Source organism: Macaca nemestrina, chromosome 5 (genome assembly GCF_043159975.1).
Source record: "Macaca nemestrina isolate mMacNem1 chromosome 5, mMacNem.hap1, whole genome shotgun sequence".
Taxonomy (NCBI): Eukaryota; Metazoa; Chordata; class Mammalia; order Primates; family Cercopithecidae; genus Macaca; species Macaca nemestrina.
Window position 1 is genome coordinate 178977933 of NC_092129.1, and position 14329 is coordinate 178992261.

A 14329-nucleotide genomic window follows, 5' to 3' on the forward strand; every position below is an offset into this window, starting at 1 on the left:
TTCAGTAGAGATGGGGTTTCCCCATGTTGGCCAGGCTGTTCTCGAACTCCTGACCATGTGATCCGCCCACCTCAACCTCCCAAAGTGCTGGGATTACAGGCATGAGCCACCTCGCCCAGCCGGGCACTTCAGTTTTGAATGTGTTCACTGGAAGAGTCTATATTTTAGTTGACAATCCAAAAGGCAATTGGGTATATGGATTTTGACCTCAGAAGGAAGGTCTGGACTAGAGAAATATTGGTAGCCAATGGCATCTATATGGCAGGTGAAGCCTTTGACAGATGCAATTACTGGCAGAGATCTTATAAATAAGAAAAATGGTTCACATATGTGCCCTAGAGATTACAGCGTATAAAGGGCAGCAGAATGAGATGAGCCCACAAAGGAGCTTAGGAAGGAGTAGCTATGCCAGAAACCGTGGCTCACACCTGTAATCCCCACACTTTGAGAGGCCAAAGCGAGAGGCTCCCTGGAAGTCAGGAGTTTGAGACCAGCCTGGGCAGCATAGTGACACCCTGTCTCTACAAAATAAAAATTAGCGGGTCGTGGTGGCGTGCTGCTCTATTCCCAGCTACTTGGGAGGGTGAGGCGGAAACGGTCATTTGAGCCCAGGAGTTTGAGGCTACAGAGAGCTATAATAGCGCCATTGCACTTCAGCCTGGGTGGCAGTGAAACCCTGTCTCTAAAAAAAGAAACCTAAAACTGATGGCCTGTGTATTGCAATGAGTGCTCTTTAGACATTAAGACTTGAATATGAAGACTTGACCTCCAGAAATTAACAAGTAACAATGTCATGGAGGCGTGCAACACAGTATTGTCAGATGGCATGGCCTCAAAGATGCATGGGGTGAATCAGTGATCTGGAAGCAGCAGCAAGCTCCCGGAATACACCAGCACCCTCTTCTGGGCCCTGTGGAATATGGGGACATGCTAGAATTTAGCAGCTTCCCCTTGCACATTTCAGTTAAGGCAAGTAGGTGGAGGATGTGTCCTTCCAAGTCGTTGGAGGTAGATGAGTTTGCCCCACAGAGACCAGTAGAAAGGACTGAGCTTTTTATTGTTCCTAGGATACTTGAGTTAAGGTTGCAAAGGACCAAGAAGAGGCACGATGTGTTTATAGGATGGGTACACAGAGAAACCAGCACTTGAGATGCTGATGAAGATGACAGAAATGAAAGGCATTACATTAGCTGGTTTCCACATCACACATTGGATGCTAAAGCTGATAGGAGCCTCTAAGTGCTCAGAGGCTGTGATTATGGCTGCATTTGGTGTTTCTCGGAGGGGACAGAGTAAAGCAGAACCTCAAACACTAACGAGCTTTCTTTACTGCCTGCTGTGTTGCTGTGCAGCTGGGAAATGGGAGTGAGTGGAGGAATCTCAGAAAAGAGTATATAATGCTTGCAATGGTAAAAAGAACCTGTGGGCACTTGAGATCTAATGACAGAATGAAGCAAAGGCTGGGGTGGAGAAGGAAAGCCCAATGGGAGTCTCCTGCGCAAAGAAGCATCAAGAAACTGCCAAGCTTCAGGACAGTGGAAAGGACAGTGTGTGTGAGAACATCATCACCTCGCCATTTCTGTGGATGTGGGGCTGCTGCTTTGTATTTGGTTGTGTTGCCCTTTGTGTGTTAGTTTTTCATGCTGTATTTCAGACAGCGCCTGACTCATTAGGATCATCCTAATGCATGGCATTGTGTAACAGCTAGCTGCCATTTTCACTGCAACATCTGCAAATTTTTCTTTGAAATGTTCTTGCTCAGTGGTATGGTCAAGAGGCTGATAGCCAGAATCTGCAAAAAAAAAAAAAAAAAAACGTAAAACCCAGGGCAGGGCCAGGATTGAAATAATTGATGATTAGCCACCCCCCCCCACCAAATTTGAAGATTCACTCAAATTTGTGATGACTTTCACAAAGCTGTGATCATTTGAAATAAGAATTCTTACAACTAAAGAATCAACTGTTCATGCAGTAGGAGTTTTGTGTTTCTGAGCCAGTGAAATATTTTCCCTCAGGGCAAAGAATAACACTTGGTGCTGTAAGTGGGGCAGAAAGAGCAAGACAGAGAGGAGGGAACCATTACAGCATTCATCTCAAAAGTGCATCGAAAATTTGAATCATGTCTCTTGATTTCTTTAGACACATTTAAGTCCAAGATCTAGAGCTGCTTTTCTTTAGGTAAGGACTTTGGAGAGCTGGGGAGAGAAACAAGAATACATAGCAGAATATCCGGACCCTGGACCTTGAGCTCAGTTGATATAAATTGTTGAGTGTTTTAAGCTATTTTCTCATTTCCTTAAACTTTGGAAGACCTTCGGTCTTTACATGCCAAACAGTACTCCTTTTTTCCTAGCTATTCTAAGGTAGTTACTAGCTTTTAGAAAAATGAGTTTAGCAATGACTACTGTTGCCCATTTTGTTTGTCCAAGAAGCCCATGCAGCATACGAAATGAAAAATTGAAACAACAGATGATTCCTGGAGGTAAATTCATATTATAAACCAATTTTGCCTATGGAACAAATATTAGAATTAAATTATTTTGTCCCCTCTTTGCTGCCTTCATTGCCAAAAGAGAAACTGCTTTAGAGGAGTGTGTGGGTGTCAAGAAGAACAGTGATACTGTGTTATATAAATAGCCATTAGGCAATGCAAGAAAGTGTGCCAGAAATTGCTGTTAATTTACCTAGCTGCCATCTAAAATCTTGTTAGATTAGCAGCTGCACCTGAGGAGAGTCTGTATCTGATGTATTCTATTTGTAAAATCCTCACATATCCCTTTAGAAGTGAATGAGCCCCAGTTATGTAGCAGCTGCTAGTACATGGATTCCATGCTCAATCACTGTAGCCCTTTAGGATTGATACTGAGCACCCAGCAGCTCCTCTGAAATACTCCAGCTGGTTCACAGAGGGTTAAGATCAAAGTCTCAGCAGTGTCTTACATTCTGAAAGTACCAGTTCCTAAACTCTTCCCTTCTCCTTTATGATTCCTAATATTAATAAGATTTAGTTTTACTCTTGCTTTTAAATGCAAATAGACCTGACATTTGAATTTTTTAATGTAAAATGCCTTTTTACTTTAAAAAACTTTATCTAAAACAAAATTTGTCCTTTTTAAGATAAAGTTTCCCAATAAGTTGTATGAGCTCCCAACACCCCCTCCCCGCTGCTCCCAAGGAAATTGATATTCCCTTCCTCTCATTTCTTTGCCTATATTTCCATTCTGCTATTGCTCAATATTACCACTGGCATCACATGGATTCTTTAACCGGTGCTCAAGGTTAAAAGCAGAGCAGTCTGTGATCATTAAGACTGGAGAGCCAGGCACTATGGCGTGTGCTTGTAATCCTAGTTCCTTGAGATGCTAAGGCAGCAGGGTAGCTTGAGCCCAGGAGTTTAAGACCAGCCTGGGCAACACAGCAAGTCCCCATCCCCCTCAAAAATTTTTTAAATTAGCCAGACGTGGTGGTGGGTGCCTGTAATCCTAGCCACTGTGGAGGCTGAGGCGGGAGGATCACTTGAGCCCAGGGGTTTGTGATTGTAGTGAGTTATGATCATGACACTGCCTGTGCAACAGAGGGACACCCCATCTCTAAAAAAGAAAAAAAAATAGAGAAAATGGTGTCTCACATGTCTGACTCAGTCTGCTTCTCCTTAGTCTTGTGCCTTTCATTCTGGAGTAGATGGGGTGGAGCTAGCGATAGACCATAGCCATCTGAGTGTGGGACTATGTCTAAGGACTGCTGAGTTGTCTGTTGTGGCTAATTATCCAGACCACTCTACCTTCTGTACGCACACTGTGGTGTGACTGTAAAGATGCAGGACTAAGGAAGGCAAGGTTATGGCATGAGGAGAGGGAATACTAATTGCATTAAGGCGTAACAAGTGTTAAGAATAGCTTTCATTTATTGAGTCTTTCTATATAACAGGCTCTGGGCCAAATTCCAGACCCATGTTCTAAAGCCAAATCCTCCCAGCAGCACTTAGCATTATTATGCCTTTTTGACAGATGAGGAGACATGGCCTTTTGTTAAAAAGCTTGCCCAAGTTCACACAAACAGTAGGAGCTGGAGCAAGGCTACAAACCCAAGCCTGTCTGATCCGCAAGCCTTGCTGTGGAACTGCTGTCCCGTACTGCAAGTGATCTGTCTGCTTGGGGGTGGGTGGTAGGCGTGTGCACTTTCAAGATGGAGGAAAAGAAAGCATGTTGGCCTAATTCCACAGGTTCAACTGTGGTGGGATCCTAATGTGGACCAAAGAAAGGGAAGTGAGAGCCAGAAGATGGGACAGGGATTGGAAAGCATAGGTCACTATCTGGGTACATGCAAATGTGATCATCATTTAACCTCTGAATTTTTTTCTTCCTTTTTTAAAGACAGGGTCTTGCATTGTCGCCCAGGCTGGAGTGCAGTAGCACAATCATGGATCACTGCAGCTAACCTCTGAATTCTTGATTTATGTCTGTACACTAAAGGTTCAATTATCCATGTAAATGGAGTGAAGCCAGATGTGAATAATGCTAAAGAACCAATAATCTAAGGAACTCTTCAGTAGCAGTTTGCCATTTGTATGTGGCTTGTTGAGAGTAGATTTATTTTCCTAAATCTGTTTGCTTAGTCATCCCAGAATGGTAATGGATCTGCCTGCGCCACGAGCAGAGATCAAAGTGGATTATCCATAGGGGAAGATTAGACAGTTAATTCTAAAGGAAAAGCTTTTAAATTCATTTGAAAGCATAGTCTCAGACACACTGACACCTTTTCTTTTTTTTCCTCTGAATTCATTTAGAACATATGCTGTCAGGAGGATAAGAGATGCCTTCAGAGAAAATAAAAATGTGAAGGATCCTGTAGAAATTCAAACCCTAGTGAATAAAGCCAAGAGAGACCTTGAAGTAATTCGTCGACAGGTAAGATGGTTCAATGACGTACTGTTTTTCATTAAGAGCTTTAAACTTTGACATATCCCCCTTGATTAGACAGCAGTGCTTTTGATGTTGGTGATTTACAGAGCAGGATCATGAAACTCTGTTCCTTGTACTAATACAGACATGTAAAGGTGAACTCTCATATTTTCAGATTCAAGTTGAACTTAAAATATCAGCTTTCCAGAATTTCCAGGAAGTGTATCCTTCTGGAAAGCTGATACTTTAAATATGAGAAATTTCTGCATTACTGTTATTGAAAGCTAAGTTTTTATAAGATGTATTGCACATGTATACTTGGATATATTTCAGAGTATAAATATATTCTCCCTTTCCTAGTATTTTTAATCACAATTCAGGATAAACAGAACGTGGCGCTTTTCTTGAAGACACCATCGTGGGTGGTGAACCTGAATTACGTTGCCACATGGGCGGTGCATCTGCAGGTGCAGATGGTGTAAAGTCACCTGCTTGGGTGCTGACCCCATAAAGGACCCTGGAGGGCGTGTTTTCATTTCGTGGAAGTGCCAAGGATCACCTTGTGCTTCCTTCTCTCATTCTCGTGAGGCGGGCGGAGCTTCTCTCATCCTCGTGAGGCAGGCGGGGCTTCTCATTCTCGTGAGGCGGGCGGGGCTTCTCTCATTCTCGTGAGGTGGGCGGGGCTTCTCTCATCCTCGTGAGGTGGGCGGGGCTTCTCTCATCCTCGTGAGGCGGGCGGGCTTCTCTCATCCTCGTGAGGTGGGCGGGGCTTCTCATCCTCGTGAGGCGGGCGGGGCTTCTCCCATTCTCGTGAGGCGGGCGGGGCTTCTCATTCTCTTGAGGTGGGCGGGGGCGTCTCATTCTCTTGAGGTGGGCGGGGGCGTCTCATTCTCTTGAGGTGGGCGGGGGCGTCTCATTCTCTTGAGGTGGGCGGGGGCGTCTCTCATTCTCTTGAGGTGGGCGGGGGCGTCTCTCATTCTCTTGAGGCGGGCGGGGCTTCTCTCATTCTCGTGAGGCGAGCGGGGCTTCTCATCCTCGTGAGGTGGGCGGGGCTTCTCTCATCCTCGTGAGGCGGGCGGGGCTTCTCTCATTCTCGTGAGGCGGGCAGGGCTTCTCATTCTCTTGAGGTGGGCGGGGGTGTCTCATTCTCTTGAGGTGGGGTCGGGGCTTCTCATCCTCGTGAGGCGGGCGGAGCTTCTCTCATTCTCGTGAGGCGGGCGGGGCTTCTCTCATTCTCGTGAGGCGGGCGGGGCTTCTCATTCTCGTGAGGTGGGCGGAGCTTCTCGGTCTCGTGAGGTGGGCGGAGCTTCTCTCGTTCTCATGAGGCGGGCGGGGCTTCTCTCGTTCTCGTGAGGCGGGCGGGGCTTCTCTCATTCTCGTGAGGTGGGCGGGGCTTCTCATTCTCGTGAGGCGGGCGGGGCTTCTCTCGTTCTCGTGAGGCGGGCGGAGCTTCTCTCATCCTCGTGAGGCGGGCGGAGCTTTTCTCATCAGGTGAGGTGGGTGGAGCTTGTGCAGCAGCTTGATCTCCTGGGCGGTCTGATAACATCCCCAAGAGTAATTAGAACGTCAGAGGTTGAAGTCACTGTCCACCGATGGGTTTTCTTACTCTCTAAAAAACACCCTTTTCACTGTTTTTCTTGGACTTAGCAGCAATCACGCAATAAACTCCATTTCTGCTTCCATTTCGTGTTTCTCTTTTACTTGCAGGAAATTTGTTTATAAAGTGTGGAGGGGGAAACCCTTTACCATTTCTGTAAGTTATGCTGTACTGTTTTGAGAGGGCTTCTTTAGCATCATCAGGAGATGCCAGCTTGGCTGATATTAAATTAGATAATAATCTTTCCCTGACCCTTCTTCATGCTTGACTCTAAACAATTCAAAAAAGAAGCAATATTTGAAACTATAATTTGCAATTTATGTCAAGATTAAAGGTCTTGTTATATTGCCTACATAATATAACAGTTCTTTCTAGAATAGCATTTGGGATTCTCATAACCATCCTTGAGTTCTACAGCTATTTAGTAATAGAATAACTGCCACACTCAGACAGTCCTGGGAAATGATCTCTAAAGCCAGAGGATAGTAGGGTACTCAGAAAAGAAACTGATCTGTACATTTATATATATTTTGAGAGTGGCATTTACGTGAGTAAACATTTTGAAAACTCTAGAACAATGGCATTTCCAGTCACCAGTGGTTGAATTTTATGAGATCCTTTAGCAGTGGAGCATAGAAGAACAAGCAGCTGAGTTCTTATTTTGCATAAACGCAGAAAGATTTTGTTCTTTGGCACTTACTGTGTGTAGAGGTTGGCAAAACAGGCAGGTTTTATCTTTAGCGTAAAATTGTACAGAGTATAAACTGCTTAGAAAAGAGGGATTGTAAATAATCTGTGCCATCATTTTTCCTGCTATATCTAATTGTCTGTGTCACTTCTTGGTTTGAAATGCTCAAACCACCCTTTCAACAAAAAACAAAAACAAAAGACTAAACTGGCCCTCATCTGACATCCCAGTGATCCCCCCTTCGCCAGGACAGACTCACTGGAGCAGTGGCATGTGCAGGGCAAGGGCGCCCTCCCCAGGGCAGCCTGTCCACTGCACCTTCCTGATGGAGAATACATACTGTGGGGCCAGGGCTTCCATGGTGACCTTGCAGAACAGCATGCTGTCACCACCTCAGGGATGAAAGCGTTCTCATCCCTTCAGAGAACCAGTTAGACAGCAGCTGCTACGAAGTTTCTACTCACTTCCCTTTCATGTCAAGACTCTTCCTGAATCCACATGCAGCCTTTACCGTAGTTAGGGTATAAGGCGTAGTGGCCTCCCAAGCCATCTGGCTGCAAGCTGGCATAAGATGCCTTTGGACTAACAGCCTGTGGTGAGGTGGAGAGTCTGTATTTTTGCACACTGTCCTCTGTAACTGGCTGCTGTAGTAGCCTTCTGACCTGTCCTCCGGGTGCCCCCACTACCACTGCACCCCACACACGGTCTGTTTTCCACACACCACCATCACAGTGATCTTTTTCAAAAGAAAGATTGGGCCACTGCCCCGCTCAACCCCTTCCAGGCTCTTGCTTCATGGCACCCTAACATAAAACCTGAAGCCCATCTGAGGTCCCCAGAGGCCCTCCATTGCTCTCCTCTCCCTCACTCTCCCTATTTCCATGAACTTGCTGCCATCTCAATGCCTGTGCACCCCCTACCTGGAGGAGTCCCTCCAGACGTTCCTGTAGCTCCCTTCCCCTTCCACCCAGGCCTGTGCTCAGATTTCGTCTTCCCATAGGGGCCCCCCTGGGATCACACCATATAAAACAGACTCACTGTCTCTCCCCTGCCCTGCCTTAGTTTTCCTGACAGCACTTATCAGTACCTACTATGACATTACTTGTGGCCTTGTCTGTTTTCTCCCTCTTTTGCAAGACAGCAGGGGGCATGAGGACAGGGATCTCCCCTGTCGTTGTCATCATCTCCACTGGGTGGGGAAGAGCATGGACTCTGGGGCCAGCCCGTCTGTGTTCATGTCCTGACTCAGCCTGCTAGCTATGTGACCCTGAGCAAGATATTTAACCTCTCAGTGCCTAATGCAAACTGCAGATGAAAGTAAGCCCTACTTTATGGGTGGTAGTGAGGATCAAGTACCCTAACATATGCGAAGCCCCTGGGATAATGCTAGCACATAGTAAATGTTGTGCAAATGCTTGCTGTTATTATCCACAGGATCGAGAACATCCCATGTAAGAACATCCTTACTAAGAGCTGGCTCTTAGTAAGTTTTCACTGACTAACTAAATGCATGAAGTATATTCCCTGAGGTCATACATCTCAGTCACGGGGTCTACACCACCAAAATCAGGGTGTCTTTTTGGCCACCCACGGTCTCCCTCCTGAAGGAATGAACCATGAAAGGAATATGGAAATCTGATGGGGATCGTGACATATTAACCCTCATGGAGTTGTGATAGTCTTCATATCAAGTCTCTCTTCCACTTGATGATTTGGACTCCAAGCCCCACCTGCCCAGGTGCACATGGATCCCAGCTTCACGGTTCCACCAGTGAGGAAGCCCACAGCCACTTTTCCAGCTGCCAGACATGCACACCGGAAAGGCAGTGCTCACACTGAAATTCTCCACCCACAACACTTACCTGCTCCCCCTGCTTTCCACTCATTCTTCAGAGGGCGGCTTCTTCAGTCACATGAGTCCTCTGTGGTGCTAATGATACCCCCCACCCCTGGTCCCATAACCCTGGTAGATTTTGCTTTTTAAAATAAGTCTGTGGACAAAAATGATCTGGTTTTCTGGGTAGAGAAACCGAGGTGCAGGAAATCTGGAAGCCTTGTCTAAGGTCACATGGCCTGGCATGTGCTCAGCTCTTCTAGCTCCTTAGAGCAAACTCAGAAGTTCAAGGACATGGGCTCCTGAGTCAGTAGAAACTGAAGGATAGTCTTAAGTCACCCTCCCGTTTTGTTCTGATGATATTTAAGGACCACTTCAACTCTCCTCAGAGGTCATTCATTCTTCCTTTGTGTCCTTAATGTGCAAGATCTTCGTCTTCATTGTGGCAACCCTGAGGGATTCTAGATACATCAGCCTTTGTTAGCCTTCACCCAGCGCTTAAGGATTACTCTCATTCCAAGAAGTGGCAGCTCGTTTTTCTTTCGTGATAAGCAAGTCAGCCTCCTTTTGCTCATTTCCCATGACTGTGGCCCACTCAGTAGAAGCCAGACATACACTTGTTCTTTCCTTAACATTCTTGGACCACATCTCCCCTGGAAAATTACCATCCAGTCTGTCAGTCGCAAATCTCTTTCCAACTTCATGCATCGTGTCATATCCCAGAATTAGCAGAGGCATTCTCCTACCTTTTGATAAACTGCCGTTATTTCCATATAAGATGATTCTGTAAAGCCAGCCGACCCTGAAAGCTCTCCCTCTCTGCTGAAAGCAAGTTCTGGGCTAGCCCCCACTAAACCTAGTTTCCCTGTCTGCCCCCCGGGTGGGATCAGAAAGACTTGAGAGGCCTTTTATGTCCAGACCGGCTGGAGCCAGAAAGAATGGACAAACCTGGGTGGTTTGTAGGGTTGGGCAGATAGCTCTCAACAGTCTGAGCAGCAAAGAAGCACCAAAGGATTTCTACCCCAGACAATTGACAAGGCTTCTTAGGTGTTTTACATCAGAAACAGGAGCAAAAAGGCAGCCCGATTTTGCTTTTGTCTTTGTACTTTTCTCCATTTTGCTGTTCTAAATAAAGATACTCCTCTGGACCCTATTTGCAAGGCATTAGTTAGAATAAGTATCAGTAAACTGCCCTGGCTTACAGGTAGTTCTGCAGTATGCCACTCCCCTTTGGTTTTTAACTCTAGTGTACCTTGTTTTGTGTCACTATTTCCTGTCTGTTAGCACCTGCTCTTCAAGCATCTTCTAGAGACTTGCAGCATCAGCATCACTGGGACGCCTTCCTTCCCTGTATAGTTCATAGAGGTTTAGTGTTCACCAAAGAGAAAATATTTTCTAAGCATTTTGAAATCGAGTTGTAATCTTTGTTGTAGAGCTAGCTTCATAGCCTCATGTCTAGAGAAAACAAAGTAAAAGAGAGCGTTGTGGCCAGGCGCGGTGGATCACGAGGTCAGAAGATCGAGACCGTCCTGGCTAACATGGTGAAACCCCGTCTCTACTAAAAATACAAAAAATTAGCCGGGTGTGGTGGCAGGTGCCTGTAGTCCCAGCTCTGGAGGCTGAGGCAGGAGAATGGCGTGAACCTGGGAGGCGGAGCTTGCAGTGAGCCGAGATCGCGCCACTGCACTCCAGCCTGGGCGACAGAGCGAGACTCCATCTCAAAAAAAAAAAAAAAAGAAAAAGGGGAAAAAAAAAAAAGAGAGAGAGAGAGTGTTGGGAATGGGAATGGGAAACAGGAATGGGAATGCACCAGATTCTAATGAGATTCCCCTGAACCACATGAATGAAGATCATGATTTCAGGAATATTCAGCAAAATCTAAGTATTTGGATGAAAAAATATATTGTTATTATAGTACATAATTGTGCAGTAAGAAGATAACTGGATGTGTTCCAATTCTAGATAATGGTAGGGTTTTGGAGTGGTGCCCATCTTCCCATCAGCCTTTCAGGGGTCACTGTTTTCTACCACAGCAGCTGTTCTTCAGCTAGTGCTTTTTTAGTTAAGCAACTCAAAATAGTGGATGTGTTACACTCAAGTTCAGAATCTGCAGTCATAAGAGATTAAGAGCAGGCACCATGTACAACCATTAAAGATTATTGGAGAAGGGGTTAACATTACACGTAGTATCCATTTTTGTTAATGTCAGTGTGAGATGAAGCATTTTCAGTGTTTCTTAGCTTACACTTTATTTTTCCTTTTGTAGAATACTAAGCAAAGTAATTTGCTGAATTTATTGCTATTTGGGGTAGTGCTAGTTGAGTCTCTGAAACCATACTTATTTTTACCTTTATTTGCTATTCTATGGTTCAGTCTTTGAATGTGCTGTTGTGAAATTAGAAGCTAGTGAATCATGACCAGGCCCTCTCTCATTGTCAGTCACTGCAATATCCACTCCAGTGCCCTAGATGGTGGTTAAAACTTGAATGAAAGTAACAGCCTGAGAAGAAGTAGGTATGTTTGAGGTCCTTTGTGGGAAAACACATAGTGCACCCTGTATCTCTCCACTTGTATGCATTCAACTTAAGTATTGTTAATATTTGATAATTTGAGAGAATTTATAAAATTTATGTGCCTATTGTTTTAGTGGAATAAAGGGAAGTCAGTCCCTATCTAAGGGACATTTAAAATACATGAAAATAATTATATACTATCCACAATAGCCAAAAGGTAGAATCAGTCCAAATGTCCAACAATGAATGGATAAACAAGATATGGTATATACATACAATTGAATATTATTCAGCCTTAAAAAGGAACAGAATGCTGTTACATGTTACAATATGGATGAACCTTGAGGACTTACTAAATGAAATAAGCCATACACAAAAAAATACTGTGTGATTCCATTTATATGAGGTGTCTAAAGCAGTCAAATTTGTAGAAATTCAAAGTAGAATGATGAATAACAGGGGCTGGAGGAGGAGAAAAAGGCAAATTGTTTAATTGGTACAGAGTTTCAATTTGGGAAGATGAAAAAGTTCTGGTCATGTTTCACAACAATGTGAATATACTTAATACTGCTAAACTGAACGCTTAAAAATGGTTAAGATGAGAAATTTTATGGTTTGTGTTTTTTCCACAATAAAAACAAACCCCTTCTTTTTCAAAATGAATTATAGCCAGTCACTGATTTTTTTTTAATTTGGAAGAATGAAATTAAATTCTTCAGACCCTGGTATTTAGGGATAGGAAGCTTAAGTTATTGGAAGCTTGAACCTAGTGAATTTATATCTGTGAGCCCTCTGTTTTCTCATCTGTAAAACCAAAGGATTATACTGTAATTTCTAAGGCTGCTGCCAGTTCTAAAATCCCATGGTTCAACATTCACACAAATATCTGTCCGCTTCTTCTCTATTTAGAGAAACTACTGATACATGTTAGACTGAAATACTCTGTGCCCGGTTTTCCTTGGCCGTTTTTCACCAAGAACTTAACTCTACAGAGTTTAGGCTGCAGATGAACAAAGTTATATGCCAGCTATATGTTTATATCATCATAGATTCCATAGACTTCTCTTCATCTAGCCTTTCTGTTAGAAGGAAACGCAGAAAATTGAATTACTTCATTCATGTTGTTAGCACCTCTGCTGTTATGCTTCTTCCTTCCTGGTAGAAGATGTGTTACCAGTACTAGAATATATCTCTGATCAGACAGTTTCTTCCAAAGAAAATGAAATAACAGTTGAAGAACAATAATGTAATAACTGATAGACAAAGAGAGATTTAAATGCTTTTCCCAAGCCCCATCTTAAGTTTATACTACTGTCTTGGTTTGACTTCTCCCCGTTCCCCAGTTGGCTTCTCAGCTATGTTCCACATCATCTTCTGGATAAGTGACACACACTGTATAGTTTACAATTCCGTTGCCCATGGTTTCTTTTCCTAGATATTTACTGAGCACCCACTCTATGCCGTATAATTATGAAGTGGGGAGTTAACATGGAACTATGAGGTCCTTTGGACCTTGTAGAAGTTCTGTCTCATTTTGACCCTTCGGGGACATAGCACTCTTCCCACTTCTAAATGTCCCATCTGTTCACTCATTTAATAGAACCGGGATAAAGTTTAAAAGCATACCCCAGCAGTACTTTCCCCTATACCTTTATAGATCAATTATGATTAAATCAAGGGATCAATGTACATATTTAAAAAGTAATAATAGGCTGGGTGCAATAAAAATGTAATAATAGGCTGGGTGTAATAAAAAAGTAATAATAGACTCAAACTTGTAATCCCAGCACTTTGGGAGGCCAAGGTGGGTGGATCACTTGAGGTCAGGAGTTCCAGATCAGCCTGGCAAACGTGGTGAAACCCCATCTCTACTAAAAATACAAAAAAATTAGCCAGGTATGGTGGCAGGCACCTATAATCCCAGCTACTTGGGAGACTGAGGCAGGAGAATTGTTTGAACCTGGGAGATGGAGGTTGCAGTGAGCCAAGATCACGCCACTGCACTCCAGCCTGGGCAACAGAGCGAGACTCCATCTCAAAAATAATAATAATAAAATAAAAAGTAATAATGAACCCATCAGAGGCAAAGGAGATTTAAATATTCTGTCTTGGACTGCAATAAAAATCCTCAGGAAAGCAACATGAATTTACATACAAAGACCAGAACTGCCCCCTAAGTGAACCCTGTATCTTTTGGATATAAGAAGTTTTTCCAGATGAGTGGAAAATTCCCCAGCCCCCTGTCGAAGTTTAAGAATGCAAGGCAATGAGACAGTTTGTTTAGCTTTATAGCTTGGCCCCTGTTTGACATTCATTTTTTCAATCTATTTAATATATAATTCCTCTGCAGCCATAAAAAGATGTCTTCAAATAGGAATTTAAACTAATTTCCTCCCTGCTTTTTCTAGAAATTCTAGTAAATCCTCAAGTCTGGGCAACAGCATTCCCATAGTCGGCGTTCCTGTGGAAGGAATGCCTCTCATTTGGTTGGAGATTGCCTGTTAGTTTTGCTTAATTCCTCCAAGGATAATGTGCATAAAACAAGATTCCATTTCCTTTCTAAAAGAAGCCTGTCTCCCCATGCGTCTTTCATATACAACAGTGGTCCTTGAGTGTATTTCCATGTGCTGGAGAGCTCCCGAAGAAGGCAGCAGTAATGCTCTGCGTAGAAAACTTCTGCAAGAGTTTCATTTGGGAATTTTTATTATGATACCCATCCTTCTCCCATTTAGTCCTCATATCATTCACTGTGGAATTCCTTGAGGAACTGTTTTGATGCTGAAGCACCTAAAGTGG

At 43.9% G+C, this 14329-nt stretch overlaps 1 protein-coding gene across 3 annotated transcripts in view; it reads left to right on the plus strand.

The window, feature by feature from the left end:
* LOC105487361 (LYR motif containing 4) overlaps window positions 1-14329 on the plus strand; it is a 149887-nt gene that overhangs the window by 39552 nt on the left and 96006 nt on the right. For all 3 annotated transcript variants that reach the window (XM_024794637.2, XM_011750812.2, XM_071097688.1), the window contains exon 2: window positions 4787-4907. In XM_024794637.2, the coding sequence (XP_024650405.1) occupies window positions 4787-4907 (121 nt within the window). The remainder of the gene's footprint in view (window positions 1-4786; window positions 4908-14329) is intronic.